This window comes from Bombina bombina, chromosome 1 (genome assembly GCF_027579735.1).
Source record: "Bombina bombina isolate aBomBom1 chromosome 1, aBomBom1.pri, whole genome shotgun sequence".
NCBI classification, from domain to species: Eukaryota; Metazoa; Chordata; class Amphibia; order Anura; family Bombinatoridae; genus Bombina; species Bombina bombina.
The window spans coordinates 544,153,654-544,170,916 of NC_069499.1; the positions used below are offsets into that span (position 1 = coordinate 544,153,654).

General features: G+C 42.6%; 1 protein-coding gene across 6 annotated transcripts in view; it reads right to left on the reverse strand.

Annotated features, from left to right (window-relative positions):
* NBEAL1 (neurobeachin like 1) overlaps window positions 1-17,263 on the reverse strand; it is a 759,124-nt gene that overhangs the window by 394,813 nt on the left and 347,048 nt on the right. For all 6 annotated transcript variants that reach the window (XM_053698681.1, XM_053698678.1, XM_053698680.1 and 3 more), the window contains one exon: window positions 7,034-7,167. In XM_053698681.1, the coding sequence (XP_053554656.1) occupies window positions 7,034-7,167 (134 nt within the window). The remainder of the gene's footprint in view (window positions 1-7,033; window positions 7,168-17,263) is intronic.

Consider the following 17,263-nt stretch of genomic DNA (forward strand, 5'->3'; position numbering starts at 1 on the left):
ACAGATTTAAACACAGGCCTGATTCTGACCAAGGCCTGCAAGCAGAAGAATAGACGGAGCAGAAATCTGAAACTTCAAAGTACAAACCCATCTCCAGGCCCTCCTGAAGAAAAGCTAAAATTCAAGGAACCATTACTCTGTTCCAAGAAAAACCTTTTGAATCACACCAATAAAAGGTATTTACACCGTACCCTATGGTAAATTCTACGAGTAACCAGTTTACGAGCCTGAAGCATAGTATCTATAACTTTCTCAGAGAAGCCGTGTCTAGCCAAACTTGGACGTTCAATCTCCAAGCAGTCAGCTTCAAAGAAACTAGATTTGGATGAAGAAAGGGACCCTGAAGTAGAAGGTCCTTCCTGAAAGGTAACCTCCATGGCGGAAGAGATGACATCGTCACCAGATCCACGAACCAGATCCTGCGAGGCCATGCAGGAGCTATTAGAAACACAGAAGCTCTCTCCTGTTTGATAAGAGCAATTACTCGTGGAAGCAACGCAAACGGAGGAAACAGGTATGCTAGATAGAAGCTCCAAGGAACCGCTAGAACATCTACCAGAATGGCTGGAGGATCTCTTGACCTTGTATTGTACTTTGGAAGCTTGGCGTTTTGACGAGAGGCCATCAGATCCAACTCCGGGATGAAAAGTCTGCCTGCTTAGAAAATCCGCCTCCCAGTTGTCCACCCCTGGTATATGGATGGCAGAGAGATGGCAATCATGAGACTCCACCCACTGGAGAATGCGAGATACATCCTTCACTGCCAAGGAACTCCGAGTTCCTCCCTGGTGATTGATGTAGACCACCAAGGTGATGTTGTCTGAATGAAATCTGATAAATCGGACCAAAGTTAGTTGAGGCCAAGCTATTAAAGAATAGAAAATTGCTCTCAACTCCAAGATGTTTATTGGAAGAGACGTCTCCTCTGGTGTCCACAGACCCTGTGTCTTTAAGAAACCCCAAACTGCTCCTCAGCCTAACAGGCTGGGGTCAGTGGTCACCCAGGAAGGCCTCAGGAAGCATGTGCCACAAGACAGATGGTCCTGTGAAACCCACCATGAGAGACTCTTGTTGGGGAATCCAAATTTATTTTCTGTGAGAGATCTGAGTGGTCCACGTTCCATTGACTGAGCATGCATAGCTGCAGAGGTCTCAGATGGAACCGAGCAAAAGTAATGATGTCCATGGAGGCAACCATCAGTCCAATCACCTCCATGCATTAGGCCACAGATGGACGAATAGCAAACTGGAGAGACAGGCAAGAAACATAAAGCTTGGATTTTCTGAAGTCCGTCAGAAAAATCTTCATGGAAAGGGAATCTATGATTGTTCCCAAGAAACAAACCCTTGTATCTGGAACAAGGGAACTCTTTCTAAGATTCACTTTCCACCCGTGGGAACATAGAATAGACAACATCATCTCGGCATGAGATCTTGCTATATGAAAAGATGGTGCTTGAACTAAAATGTTGTCCAGATAAGGCACCACAGCAATACCCTGGGACCTCGCCACTGCCAGAAGAGCCCCCAGAACCTTTGTAAAATTTCTGGGAGCTGTAGTAAGGCCAAAAGGAAGGGTAACAAACTGGAAATGTTTGTCCAGGAAGGCAAACCTTAGACACTGGTAATGATCCCTGTGAATAGGAATATGAAGATACGCGTCCTTCCGATCCTATGGTCGTCATGAACGGACCCTTTTGGACCAAAGGAAGAATAGAACGGATGGTCTCCATCTTGAAGGACGGAACCCTGAGGAATTGATTGAGAAACTTTAGGTCCAGAATGGGACAAAAAGTGCCCTTCTTCTTGGGAACTACAAATATATTTGAATAGAATCCTAGACCCTGTTCCTCTAGAGGAACTGGAACAATCACTCCCAGGAATAAAAGGTCCTTTATGCAGTTTAAGAAAGCCTCTCTCTTTATCTGATTCGCAGATAACCTTGACAGGTGGAACCTGCCCCTGGGAGAACAAGATTTGAATCCTATTCTGTAACCGTGGGATACTATATCTATGGCCCAAGGATCTGGAACATTGCGTATGCAAGTCCGCTGAAAAAAAGAAAGCCTGCCCCCCACTTGATCCACTACAGGATCGGCGGCCCCTTGATATTGATTTAGAATCAACGGAAGGCTTCTTAGCATGCTTCCCCCTATTCCAAGGCTGACTGGATCTCCAAGAAGACTTGGATTGATCCGACTTGGAAGAGAAAGACTTCTGTCAGTTAAAGTAACAAAAGGAATGAAAATTAGAATTCTGGTGACCCTTAGGTCTATTCTTTTTATCCTGCGGTAGGAAAGAACCCTTTCCACCTGTAATGTCAGAAATAATTTCTGCCAGACCTGGTCCAAACAAGGTTTTACCCTTATAAAGCAGAGATAAAAGCTTGGACTTGGATGTAACATCTGCAGACCAAGATTTTAACCAGAGAGCTCTGCGAGCTAAAACAGTAAAACCAGAAATCTTAGCACCCAAACCTAAGAACTTGCATGTTGACATCACAAATAAAGGTATTGGCTAGCTTGAGAGCCTTGATTCTGTCTTGGATTTCCTCTATAGCAGTCTCTTCTAGGATAAGATGAGATAAATCATTGCACCAATAAGATGTTGCCCCCGCAACTGTAGCAATACTAGCAAGAGGTTGCCACTGTATTCCCTGATGAATGTACATCATCTTCAAAAAAGCTTCATGCTTCTTATCCATGGGATCCTTAAAAGAATAGCTATCTTCAATAGGAATAGTAGTTCTCTAAGCCAGAGTAGAGATAGCTCCCTCTACCTTGGGCACCGTGCTCCACGAGTCACGAATAGAGTCAGCTACAGGAAACATCTTTTTAAAAACAGGGGACAGAAAAAAGAAATCCCTGGTTTATCCCATTCCTGAGTTATAATATCTGCCATATGGTCTGGAACTGGAAATACTTCCACAGATGAGGGTACATCATATACCCTATTAAGCAGTCTAGACCTCTTTGGATTCTCCGCAACATATTCGGATTCTTCCAAAGTAGCAAGAACCTCCTTCAAAAGAACTTGAAGGTGTTCCAACTTAAATCTGAAATTAATCTCCTCTGAATCTGCAGAATTGGTTACTACAGTATCAGAATATGACAATTACCCCTCCAAAGTCACTGAAGAATCATCCTCATCAGATAATTGAGACAAACTGACTAACGCAGCTTTAGCGGAGTCAGCCTTACTAACATCAATATGTTTAGATTTCTTCTTACATTTACCAGAAACCTTTGGAAAAGCTGATAAAGCTGCAGAAAAAGCAGAAGTAATCTGTGCAGCAAAATCCCCAGATACAAAAATACCCCAAGTAGGTTGAGAGGAACCACAGGGCACTGCATGTGAAGCTTGAGGGGAAAGCTGAGGCGTAGCTAGGATAACACTATCCTGAGAGAGAGGAGGCTCAGGGAGACCCATCTTATCTTTAAAATTTAAAGTTTTATTTAAACATGAAGAGCAAAACTGTACAGGAGGAATTATCTTAGCCTCCAAACACAATAAACATTATTGAAATAAATCAACTTCAGTATTATAGTTCACAATTAACAAAAAGAATGTAATGCCAAATTAAGTATATTTATATGAAGCAATAAAACATAAATATGCTCTGCTGAGGTCTTACCCCTCCAGAAGTTGCAATCCCACTAGCACAGAAAACCGGACACACCCGGTAGCAAAAAACACCTCCCTGTTACCGGAACAGCCCAAATCCACTTGCCACTGTAGATAGAAGAGCAGCCTCCCCACTCACCGCAGCAATCTCCGATCTGAACAGAGAAGCCTGAAAACCAGAAGTGCCGAGGAGAGGTCACGTGACCGCAATAAAACCCCCTTTTTTTTTAAAATTGCGTCAAACAAAAACGGTGTGAAAACTAACAGCAGCACAGCAAAAGGGATTGGGCCAATAAGTTGAGCTGAAAAGTGATTAAAACAAGTAAGAAGTAAAACAAACACCTGTCAAACACTTCATATACTCTCCCATCTCTGAGCCCCCAATAAAAAATGGTGCCTCTTTTCACATAAAAGCAGTGCCCCTAAAACAGATTCAAATACTTTCCTATCTACCAGGGACCTATAGAAAAGAAAGAACAGAGTAACCAACTCTGGCTTTCTAAAATAGGGGTAGCAATCATGTTAGAAGTTTAAGCAAAGACCCCCTCGCCGTCTTCTAACTGTTAATAGCCACCATTACTCTTACTAAAGAGATTGACATGGACACAACATAGCACCAATCATTGCTTGCAGGGAAAAGTATCCATTAAAAGGATTACAATTTTCAGACACCATCTTCGCCATCCTCCTGTGATCAAGGCAAAGGGAATAACTGGGGGTTATGGGTAAGGGAAGGGATACTTAACAGCTCTGCTGGGGTGTTTTTTGCCTCCTCTTGCCATAGGAAAGAAAATCCCATGTTTAATCCCCTGCTCCATAAAGACGTAGGAACTATGAGAAATTTGCTCAGCGTACCCTGTTGACGTTGTACCTACATCTAACATTGTCTAACATTGTAGTGCATGCTGTGGTCCCTACTGTCAGCTTAGACAGAAGACAGATTGCCGATACAGACAGTGTTACTGTCTGTATCTGCTGAGGTGGAGCCATGGGTGGTGAGGGACGGAGGGAGGGAGGTGGGTGGACAGCCCATCCCTGGAAGAGTGTAAGAGTAAGTGGTATGTCAATAATTTCAGTGAGAAACCCACATTTTTTAAAATAAAGGGTTTTTTATATGATCGCATTTGGTGGAGAAATGGCATGAAATATAAACAAAAACGTTCCCAGATCAATACCTTTGTATGTCTACTAAAATTATATATATATATATATATATATATATATAGTTTTAATAGGTAAATAAAAAAAACAAGTTTAAATGGAGTGATAGTAAAAATGCTAAAGAAACTAAATTAGACACGTTTTTTCTCTGAAATCACCGATCCTGAAGGGGTTAAAGCAAGTGTTTCTCAACTCCTCAATAACCCCTAACAGGCCTGTTTTCATAATATCTTAACTAGAGAGCAGATGAAATTATCAGCTGATGAGTGAGAAGAGGTTATAAACCATGGTTACTGATTATTTCACATGTGCTCTAGTTAAAATATTATGAAAATCTGGCCCATTAGGTGTAGTGGTGTTGAGAAACACTGGTTTAAAGTATACATCGTATTTACTATAAATGTATACTTATTTTTATACTTAAAGGGACAGTAAAGTCATAATTAGACATTCATTATTCCGATAGAACATACATTTTATAACACCTATCCAATTTACTTCTATTATTTAATTTGCTCCCTTCTCTTGTTATTCTTTGCTGAAAGGTTTATCTAGGTAAGCTCAGGAGCAGCAAAGAACTTCTAGCTGCTGATTATTAGCTGCATAAATATACAAATTCTCACTGGCTCATCCATGTGTTCAGTTAGAAACCAGAAGTGCATTGCTGCTGCTTCAGCAAATGATACCAAGAGAATGAAAAAAATAATAATAATAAATTAAATTGGAAAATTGTTTAAATTCTTTGTTCTACCTAAATCATGAATGTCTAATTAGGACTTTACTGTCCCTTTAAGAAATGTTTTTGGTTTCTTGTCCCTTTAAAGGTATATAAAACCCAAAATATTTCTTTCATGATTCAGACAGAGCATACCATTTTTTTAAAAAAAGTACTTCTATTATGAAATTTACTTTGTTCTTTTGATATCCATTGTTGAAATGCAGACAGAGAGGCTCAAGAGAGTGAACATATCTGGAGCATTAGATGGCAGCAATTTTGCAACAATGCTTCTGAACAATGTTCACTGCTGCCATCTAATGCTCAAAAGCATTCTTGCTGCTACATCGTTTTCCTTGCACCTGAATACTAACTACCAGGGTATTCTCTCTGAAAAAGAATACCATGAGAACAAAGTAAATGTGAAGTACATTGGAAAAGTTACAAAAATTGTAGTCAGTTTCATGCTATTTCTCTGATGAAGCAACATAGGCTACACAGTGATTGCTTTCATCTTTTCATGTGGATATAACTCCTCCCCTTTCAGCTACATGCCATTGAATTCAAGTAAGGAAGCCAAAGGCAAGCTGCAATTATACCTACTACCGTTCTGACAATATTACCTGCCATCATACCTGTAGCATGAGGTTTCATCAAATCTGCAATGGTTTCATTTTTTAAAAAAAAAGAGAATGCAAACATTTTTTAAAATAAATATCTGCTAGGAGAGGCTTAGGTAATAGAATACATACATAGTAGAAGGCGATATATCCCTGTATAGAACCTCACATTAACTATGGGAGGGAAGGTATAAATATATTCAGTGACTGATAGGGGTCATAGTAAGGTTATCATAATTAAAGGGACATAATACTCATATGCTAAATCACTTGAAACTGATGCAGTATAACTGTAAAAAGCTGACAGGAAAATATCACTTGAGCACCTCTATGTAAAAAAGGAAGATATTTTACCTCACAATCTCCTCAGCTCAGCAGAGTAAGTGCTGTGTAAAAAGTTATACTCAGCTGATCTCAGCTGCAGGTTAAAAAAAAAAAAAAAATGAAGAAATGAACAGCAGCCAATCAGCATCAGCAGTGCTGAGGTCAAGAACTCTTACTGTGATCTCATGAGATTTGACTTAACTCTCATGAGATTTCATAGTAAGCTTCATTTACCTGATTGGTGAAATAATATGAGAGTGCACGAGGCTCATCCTTTCAGCAGTCCCAGGACAGACACACTAAAATGCTGCTTAGAAATCCTTTACAATGGGATGTGGCTACTGAGGAACTTTTGAGGTAAAATATCTTTCTTTTTTACATAGAGATGTTCAGGTGATATTTTCTAGTCAGCTTTTTACAGCTATACTGCATCACTTTCAAGTGTTTAAACATTTGGGTATTATGGCCCTTTAAGCAAATTATTTTCATTATGCAGCAGATAGTGAAGGCAGGATTGTGTCTGTCCCTTTATAAGGGTCCAGCCTTCGTTGAGTATTACTAAAGTGATTGTTAATGCGGTTCTACTTACCTTTTGCAACAGAGCTCCCAATGTAGCGACTCCATGTGAATGAATGAGGTTATTCTGATTAATTGGATGTCTCTGAATAAAGTGCTTCAGCAATAAAACAAAAGTAGCTACAATGTTCTTTTCCAGGCGGGCTTCTGTAACATACACAAACATATGTATCACCTATTATTGCACGCTGCAGCTATATTATAAATTCACCAGTTTTTCCTAGGTCCCTGTAAATATTAAAGGGATATGAAACCAATTGTTTTTTTATTTGTGATTTAGACAAAAGACACCAGTTTAAAAAGTTTCCAGTTTACTTCTTTTATTAAATTTTCTTTGTTCCCATGATATTCTGTGTACGTGAAGATACAAAGGTAGGCATCTGGAGAACTACATGGCAAGCAATAGTGCTGCCATCTAGTGCTCTTGCAAATGGATAACATTCTTTCAAAACTGCTGCCATACAGGGCTCCAGAAATGGGCCGGCTCCTAAGCATATGTCCCTGCTTTTCAACAAAAGACACCAAGAGAACAAATACAAATTTATGCTAGAAGTAAATTAAAAATCTATCTAAATCATGAAATAAATATTTTGGGTTTCATGTCCTATTAAAGGAATACTAAACCTAAATGTTTTCTCTTTCACGATTCAGATACAGCATGCAATTTTAAGCAACTTTCTAAATTAACTCCTACTATCATTTTGTCTTCGTTCTCTTGGTATCTTTATTTGAAAAGCAGGAATCTAAGCTTAGAAGCCGGACTATTTTTGATTCAGCACCTGGGTAGCGCTTGTTGATTGGTTGATTAAATGTAGCCACTAGTTAGAAAGTGCTACTCAGGGTGCTGAACCAAAAATATCCCGTCTCTCAAGCTTGCATTCCTGCTTTTTCAAATAAAGATAGCAAGATAACAAAGAAAAAATAATAATAGGAGTAAAGTAGAAAGTTGTTTAAAATTGTGTGCTCTATCTGAATTATGAAAGAAAAAAACATAATTTATGCTTACCTGATAAATTCCTTTCTCCTGTAGTGTGGTCAGTCCACGGGTCATCATTACTTCTGGGATATTAACTCCTCCCCAACAGGAAGTGCAAGAGGATCACCCAGCAGAGCTGCTATATAGCTCCTCCCCTCTACGTCACACCCAGTCATTCGACCGAGAACCAACGAGAAAGGAGAAGCTAAAGGGTGCAGTGGTGACTGGAGTATAATTTAAAAATTTAGACCTGCCATAAAAAACAGGGCGGGCCGTGGACTGACCACACTACAGGAGAAAGGAATTTATCAGGTAAGCATAAATTATGTTTTCTCCTGTTAAGTGTGGTCAGTCCACGGGTCATCATTACTTCTGGGATACCAATACCAAAGCTAAAGTACACGGATGACGGGAGGGACAGGCAGGATCTTATACGGAAGGAACCACTGCCTGAAGAACCTTTCTCCCAAAAACAGCCTCCGAAGAAGCAAAAGTGTCAAATTTGTAAAATTTGGAAAAAACAGAATTTATGTTTACCTGATAAATTACTTTTTCCAACGGTGTGTCCGGTCCACGGCGTCATCCTTACTTGTGGGATATTCTCTTCCCCAACAGGAAATGGCAAAGAGCCCAGCAAAGCTGGTCACATGATCCCTCCTAGGCTCCGCCTACCCCAGTCATTCGACCGACGTTAAGGAGGAATATTTGCATAGGAGAAACCATATGGTACCGTGGTGACTGTAGTTAAAGAAAATAAATCATCAGACCTGATTAAAAAAACCAGGGCGGGCCGTGGACCGGACACACCGTTGGAGAAAGTAATTTATCAGGTAAACATAAATTCTGTTTTCTCCAACATAGGTGTGTCCGGTCCACGGCGTCATCCTTACTTGTGGGAACCAATACCAAAGCTTTAGGACACGGATGAAGGGAGGGAGCAAATCAGGTCACCTAAATGGAAGGCACCACGGCTTGCAAAACCTTTCTCCCAAAAATAGCCTCAGAAGAAGCAAAAGTATCAAACTTGTAAAATTTGGTAAAAGTGTGCAGTGAAGACCAAGTCGCTGCCCTACATATCTGATCAACAGAAGCCTCGTTCTTGAAGGCCCATGTGGAAGCCACAGCCCTAGTGGAATGAGCTGTGATTCTTTCGGGAGGCTGCCGTCCGGCAGTCTCGTAAGCCAATCTGATGATGCTTTTAATCCAAAAAGAGAGAGAGGTAGAAGTTGCTTTTTGACCTCTCCTTTTACCGGAATAAACAACAAACAAGGAAGATGTTTGTCTAAAATCCTTTGTAGCATCTAAATAGAATTTTAGAGCGCGAACAACATCCAAATTGTGCAACAAACGTTCCTTCTTTGAAACTGGTTTCGGACACAGAGAAGGTACGATAATCTCCTGGTTAATGTTTTTGTTAGAAACAACTTTTGGAAGAAAACCAGGTTTAGTACGTAAAACCACCTTATCTGCATGGAACACCAGATAAGGAGGAGAACACTGCAGAGCAGATAATTCTGAAACTCTTCTAGCAGAAGAAATTGCAACTAAAAACAAAACTTTCCAAGATAATAACTTAATATCAACGGAATGCAAGGGTTCAAACGGAACCCCCTGAAGAACTGAAAGAACTAAATTGAGACTCCAAGGAGGAGTCAAAGGTTTGTAAACAGGCTTAATTCTAACCAGAGCCTGAACAAAGGCTTGAACATCTGGCACAGCGGCCAGCTTTTTGTGAAGTAACACAGACAAGGCAGAAATCTGTCCCTTCAGGGAACTTGCAGATAATCCTTTTTCCAATCCTTCTTGAAGGAAGGATAGAATCCTAGGAATCCTAACCTTGTCCCAAGGGAATCCTTTAGATTCACACCAACAGATATATTTTTTCCAAATTTTGTGGTAAATCTTTCTAGTTACAGGCTTTCTGGCCTGAACAAGAGTATCGATAACAGAATCTGAGAATCCTCGCTTCGATAAGATCAAGCGTTCAATCTCCAAGCAGTCAGCTGGAGTGAAACCAGATTCGGATGTTCGAACGGACCCTGAACAAGAAGGTCTCGTCTCAAAGGTAGCTTCCAAGGAGGAGCCGATGACATATTCACCAGATCTGCGTACCAAGTCCTGCGTGGCCACGCAGGAGCTATCAAGATCACCGACGCCCTCTCCTGATTGATCCTGGCTACCAGCCTGGGGATGAGAGGAAACGGCGGGAACACATAAGCTAGTTTGAAGGTCCAAGGTGCTACTAGTGCATCCACTAGAGCCGCCTTGGGATCCCTGGATCTGGACCCGTAGCAAGGAACTTTGAAGTTCTGACGAGAGGCCATCAGATCCATGTCTGGAATGCCCCACAGCTGAGTGACTTGGGCAAAGATTTCCGGATGGAGTTCCCACTCCCCCGGATGCAATGTCTGACGACTCAGAAAATCCGCTTCCCAATTTTCCACTCCTGGGATGTGGATAGCAGACAGGTGGCAGGAGTGAGACTCCGCCCATAGAATGATTTTGGTCACTTCTTCCATCGCCAGGGAACTCCTTGTTCCCCCCTGATGGTTGATGTACGCAACAGTTGTCATGTTGTCTGATTGAAACCGTATGAACTTGGCCCTCGCTAGCTGAGGCCAAGCCTTGAGAGCATTGAATATCGCTCTCAGTTCCAGAATATTTATCGGTAGAAGAGATTCTTCCCGAGACCAAAGACCCTGAGCTTTCAGGGATCCCCAGACCGCGCCCCAGCCCATCAGACTGGCGTCGGTCGTGACAATGACCCACTCTGGTCTGCGGAATGTCATCCCTCGTGACAGGTTGTCCAGGGACAGCCACCAACGGAGTGAGTCTCTGGTCCTCTGATTTACTTGTATCTTCGGAGACAAGTCTGTATAGTCCCCATTCCACTGACTGAGCATGCACAGTTGTAATGGTCTTAGATGAATGCGTGCAAAAGGAACTATGTCCATTGCCGCTACCATCAACCCGATCACTTCCATGCACTGAGCTATGGAAGGAAGAGGAACGGAATGGAGTATCCGACAAGAGTCTAGAAGTTTTGTTTTTCTGGCCTCTGTCAGAAAAATCCTCATTTCTAAGGAGTCTATTATTGTTCCCAAGAAGGGAACCCTTGTTGACGGAGATAGAGAACTCTTTTCCACGTTCACTTTCCATCCGTGAGATCTGAGAAAGGCCAGGACAATGTCCGTGTGAGCCTTTGCTTGAGGAAGGGACGACGCTTGAATCAGAATGTCGTCCAAGTAAGGTACTACAGCAATGCCCCTTGGTCTTAGCACAGCTAGAAGGGACCCTAGTACCTTTGTGAAAATCCTTGGAGCAGTGGCTAATCCGAAAGGAAGCGCCACAAACTGGTAATGTTTGTCCAGGAATGCGAACCTCAGGAACCGATGATGTTCCTTGTGGATAGGAATATGTAGATACGCATCCTTTAAATCCACCGTGGTCATGAATTGACCTTCCTGGATGGAAGGAAGAATAGTTCGAATGGTTTCCATCTTGAACGATGGAACCTTGAGAAACTTGTTTAAGATCTTGAGATCTAAGATTGGTCTGAACGTTCCCTCTTTTTTGGGAACTATAAACAGATTGGAGTAGAACCCCATCCCTTGTTCTCTTAATGGAACGGGATGAATCACTCCCATTTTTAACAGGTCTTCTACACAATGTAAGAATGCCTGTCTTTTTATGTGGTCTGAAGACAACTGAGACCTGTGGAACCTCCCCCTTGGGGGAAGTCCCTTGAATTCCAGAAGATAACCTTGGGAGACTATTTCTAGCGCCCAAGGATCCAGAACATCTCTTGCCCAAGCCTGAGCGAAGAGAGAGAGTCTGCCCCCCACCAGATCCGGTCCCGGATCGGGGGCCAACATTTCATGCTGTCTTGGTAGCAGTGGCAGGTTTCTTGGCCTGCTTTCCCTTGTTCCAGCCTTGCATTGGTCTCCAAGCTGGCTTGGCTTGAGAAGTATTACCCTCTTGCTTAGAGGACGTAGCACTTTGGGCTGGTCCGTTTCTACGAAAGGGACGAAAATTAGGTTTATTTTTTGCCTTGAAAGGCCGATCCTGAGGAAGGGCGTGGCCCTTACCCCCAGTGATATCCGAGATAATCTCTTTCAAGTCAGGGCCAAACAGCGTTTTCCCCTTGAAAGGAATGTTAAGTAGCTTGTTCTTGGAAGACGCATCAGCCGACCAAGATTTCAACCAAAGCGCTCTGCGCGCCACAATAGCAAACCCAGAATTCTTAGCCGCTAACCTAGCCAATTGCAAAGTGGCGTCTAGGGTGAAAGAATTAGCCAATTTGAGAGCATTGATTCTGTCCATAATCTCCTCATAAGGAGGAGAATCACTGTCGACCGCCTTTATCAGCTCATCGAACCAGAAACATGCGGCTGTAGCGACAGGGACAATGCATGAAATTGGTTGTAGAAGGTAACCCTGCTGAACAAACATCTTTTTAAGCAAACCTTCTAATTTTTTATCCATAGGATCTTTGAAAGCACAACTATCCTCTATGGGTATAGTGGTGCGTTTGTTTAAAGTGGAAACCGCTCCCTCGACCTTGGGGACTGTCTGCCATAAGTCCTTTCTGGGGTCGACCATAGGAAACAATTTTTTAAATATGGGGGGAGGGACGAAAGGAATACCGGGCCTTTCCCATTCTTTATTAACAATGTCCGCCACCCGCTTGGGTATAGGAAAAGCTTCTGGGAGCCCCGGCACCTCTAGGAACTTGTCCATTTTACATAGTTTCTCTGGGATGACCAACTTGTCACAATCATCCAGAGTGGATAATACCTCCTTAAGCAGAATGCGGAGATGTTCCAACTTAAATTTAAATGCAATCACATCAGGTTCAGCTTGTTGAGAAATGTTCCCTGAATCAGTAATTTCTCCCTCAGACAAAACCTCCCTGGCCCCATCAGACTGAGTTAGGGGCCCTTCAGAAATATTAATATCAGCGTCGTCATGCTCTTCAGTATCTAAAACAGAGCAGTCGCGCTTACGCTGATAAGTGTTCATTTTGGCTAAAATGTTTTTGACAGAATTATCCATTACAGCCGTTAATTGTTGCATAGTAAGGAGTATTGGCGCGCTAGATGTACTAGGGGCCTCCTGAGTGGGCAAGACTCGTGTAGACGAAGGAGGGAATGATGCAGTACCATGCTTACTCCCCTCACTTGAGGAATCATCTTGGGCATCATTGTCATTGTCACATAAATCACATTTATTTAAATGAATAGGAATTCTGGCTTCCCCACATTCAGAACACAGTCTATCTGGTAGTTCAGACATGTTAAACAGGCATAAACTTGATAACAAGTACAAAAAACGTTTTAAAATAAAACCGTTACTGTCACTTTAAATTTTAAACTGAACACACTTTATTACTGCAAATGCGAAAAAACATGAAGGAATTGTTCAAAATTCACCAAATTTTCACCACAGTGTCTTAAAGCCTTAAAAGTATTGCACACCAAATTTGGAAGCTTTAACCCTTAAAATAACGGAACCGGAGCCGTTTTGAACTTTAACCCCTTTACAGTCCCTGGTATCTGCTTTGCTGAGACCCAACCAAGCCCCAAGGGGAATACGATACCAAATGACGCCTTCAGAAAGTCTTTTCTAAGTATCAGAGCTCCTCTCACATGCGACTGCATGCCATGCCTCTCAAAAACAAGTGCGCAACACCGGCGCGAAAATGAGGCTCTGCCTATGCTTTGGGAAAGCCCCTAAAGAATAAGGTGTCTAAAACAGTGCCTGCCGATATTATTATATCAAAATACCCAGATAAAATGATTCCTCAAGGCTAAATATGTGTTAATAATCAATCGATTTAGCCCAAAAAAAGTCTACAGTCTTAATAAGCCCTTTTTGAATCCCTTATTTACAATCGTAATAAACATGGCTTACCGGATCCCAGAGGGAAAATGACAGCTTCCAGCATTACATCGTCTTGTTAGAATGTGTCATACCTCAAGCAGCAAGAGACTGCTCACTGTTCCCCCAACTGAAGTTAATTGCTCTCAACAGTCCTGTGTGGAACAGCCATGGATTTTAGTGACGGTTGCTAAAATCATTTTCCTCATACAAACAGAAATCTTCATCTCTTTTCTGTTTCTGAGTAAATAGTACATACCAGCACTATTTCAAAATAACAAACTCTTGATTGAATAATAAAAACTACAGTTAAACACTAAAAAACTCTAAGCCATCTCCGTGGAGATGTTGCCTGTACAACGGCAAAGAGAATGACTGGGGTAGGCGGAGCCTAGGAGGGATCATGTGACCAGCTTTGCTGGGCTCTTTGCCATTTCCTGTTGGGGAAGAGAATATCCCACAAGTAAGGATGACGCCGTGGACCGGACACACCTATGTTGGAGAAAGTATGAAGAGAAGACCAAGTTGCAGCCTTGCAAATCTGTTCAACAGAGGCCTCATTCTTAAAGGCCCAAGTGGAAGCCACAGCTCTAGTAGAATGAGCTGTAATTCTTTCAGGAGGCTGCTGTCCAGCAGTCTCATAAGCTAAACGTATTATGCTACGAAGCCAAAAGGAGAGAGAGGTAGCAGAAGCTTTTTGACCTCTCCTCTGACCAGAATAAACGACAAACAGGGAAGACGTTTGTCGAAAATCTTTAGTTGCCTGTAAATAAAATTTCAGAGCACGGACTACATCCAGATTGTGTAGAAGACGTTCCTTCTTTGAAGAAGGATTAGGGCACAAGGATGGAACAACAATCTCTTGATTGATATTCCTGTTAGTGACCACCTTAGGTAAGAACCCAGGTTTAGTACGCAGAACTACCTTGTCTGAATGAAAAATCAGATAAGGAGAATCACAATGTAAAGCAGATAACTCAGAGACTCTCCGAGCCGAGGAAATAGCCATTAAAAACAGAACTTTCCAAGATAACAGCTTGATATCAATGGAATGAAGGGGTTCAAACGGAACACCCTGTAAAACGTTAAGAACTAAATTTAAGCTCCATGGTGGAGCAACAGTTTTAAACACAGGCTTAATCCTGGCCAAAGCCTGGCAAAAAGCCTGAACGTCTGGAACTTCTGACAGACGCTTGTGTAAAGAATGGACAGAGCTGAGATCTGTCCCTTTAAGGAACTAGCAGATAAACCCTTTTCTAAACCTTCTTGTAGAAAGGATAATATCCTAGGAATCCTAACTTTACTCCATGAGTAACTCTTGGATTCGCACCAATGTAAGTATTTACGCCATATTTTATGGTAAATCTTTCTGGTAACAGGCTTCCTAGCCTGTATTAAGGTATCAATAACTGACTCCGAAAACCCACGCTTTGATAAAATCAAGCGTTCAATTTCCAAGCAGTCAGCTTCAGAGAAATTAGATTTTGATGTTTGAAAGGACCCTGAATTAGAAGGTCCTGTCTCAGAGGCAGAGACCAAGGTGGACAGGATGACATGTCCACTAGATCTGCATACCAGGTCCTGCGTGGCCACGCAGGCGCTATTAGAATCACCGATGCTCTCTCCTGTTTGATTCTGGCAATCAATCGAGGAAGCATCGGGAAGGGTGGAAACACATAAGCCATCCCGAAGGTCCAAGGTGCTGTCAAAGCATCTATCAGGACCGCTCCCGGATCCCTGGATCTGGACCCGTAACAAGGAAGCTTGGCGTTCTGTCGAGACGCCATGAGATCTATCTCTGGTTTGCCCCAACGTCGAAGTATTTGGGCAAAGACCTCCGGATGAAGTTCCCACTCCCCCGGATGAAAAGTCTGACGACTTAGGAAATCCGCCTCCCAGTTCTCCACTCCCGGGATGTGGATTGCTGACAGGTGGCAAGAGTGAAACTCTGCCCAGCGAATTATCTTTGATACTTCCATCATCGCTAAGGAGCTTCTTGTCCCTCCTTGATGGTTGATGTAAGCTACAGTCGTGATGTTGTCCGACTGAAACCTGATGAACCCCCGAGTTGTTAACTGGGGCCAAGCCAGAAGAGCATTGAGAACTGCTCTCAATTCCAGAATGTTTATAGGCAGGAGACTCTCCTCCTGAGTCCATGATCCCTGAGCCTTCAGAGAATTCCAGACAGCGCCCCAACCTAGTAGGCTGGCGTCTGTTGTTACAATTGTCCAATCCGGCCTGCTGAATGGCATCCCCCTGGACAGATGTGGCCGAGAAAGCCACCATAGAAGAGAATTTCTGGTCTCTTGATCCAGATTCAGAGTAGGGGACAAATCTGAGTAATCCCCATTCCACTGACTTAGCATGCACAATTGCAGCGGTCTGAGATGTAGGCGTGCAAAGGGTACTATGTCCATTGCCGCTACCATTAAGCCGATCACCTCCATGCATTGAGCTACTGACGGGTGTTGAATGAAATGAAGGACACGGCATGCATTTTGAAGCTTTGTTAACCTGTCTTCTGTCAGGTAAATCTTCATTTCTACAGAATCTATAAGAGTCCCCAAGAAGGGAACTCTTGTGAGTGGAAAGAGAGAACTCTTCTTTTCGTTCACCTTCCATCCATGCGACCTTAGAAATGCCAGTACTAACTCTGTATGAGACTTGGCAGTTTGAAAGCTTGAAGCTTGTATCAGAATGTCGTCTAGGTACGGAGCTACCGAAATTCCTCGCGGTCTTAGTACCGCCAGAAGAGCACCCAGAACCTTTGTGAAGATTCTTGGAGCCGTAGCCAATCCGAATGGAAGAGCTACAAACTGGTAATGCCTGTCTAGGAAGGCAAACCTTAGATACCGGTAATGATCTTTGTGAATCGGTATGTGAAGGTAAGCATCCTTTAAATCCACTGTGGTCATGTACTGACCCTTTTGGATCATGGGTAGGATTGTCCGAATAGTTTCCATTTTGAACGATGGAACTCTTAGGAATTTGTTTAGGATCTTTAAATCCAAGATTGGTCTGAAGGTTCCCTCTTTCTTGGGAACCACAAACAGATTTGAGTAAAACCCCTGTCCGTGTTCCGACCGCGGAACCGGATGGATCACTCCCATTAGAAAAAGATCTTGTACACAGCGTAGAAACGCCTCTTTCTTTATTTGGTTTGTTGACAACCTTGACAGATGAAATCTCCCTTTTGGGGGAGAGGATTTGAAGTCCAGAAGATATCCCTGAGATATGATCTCTAACGCCCAGGGATCCTGGACATCTCTTGCCCAAGCCTGGGCGAAGAGAGAAAGTCTGCCCCCCACTAGATCCGTTCCCGGATCGGGGGCCCTCACTTCATGCTGTCTTAGGGGCAGCAGCAGGTTTTCTGGCCTGCTTGCCCTT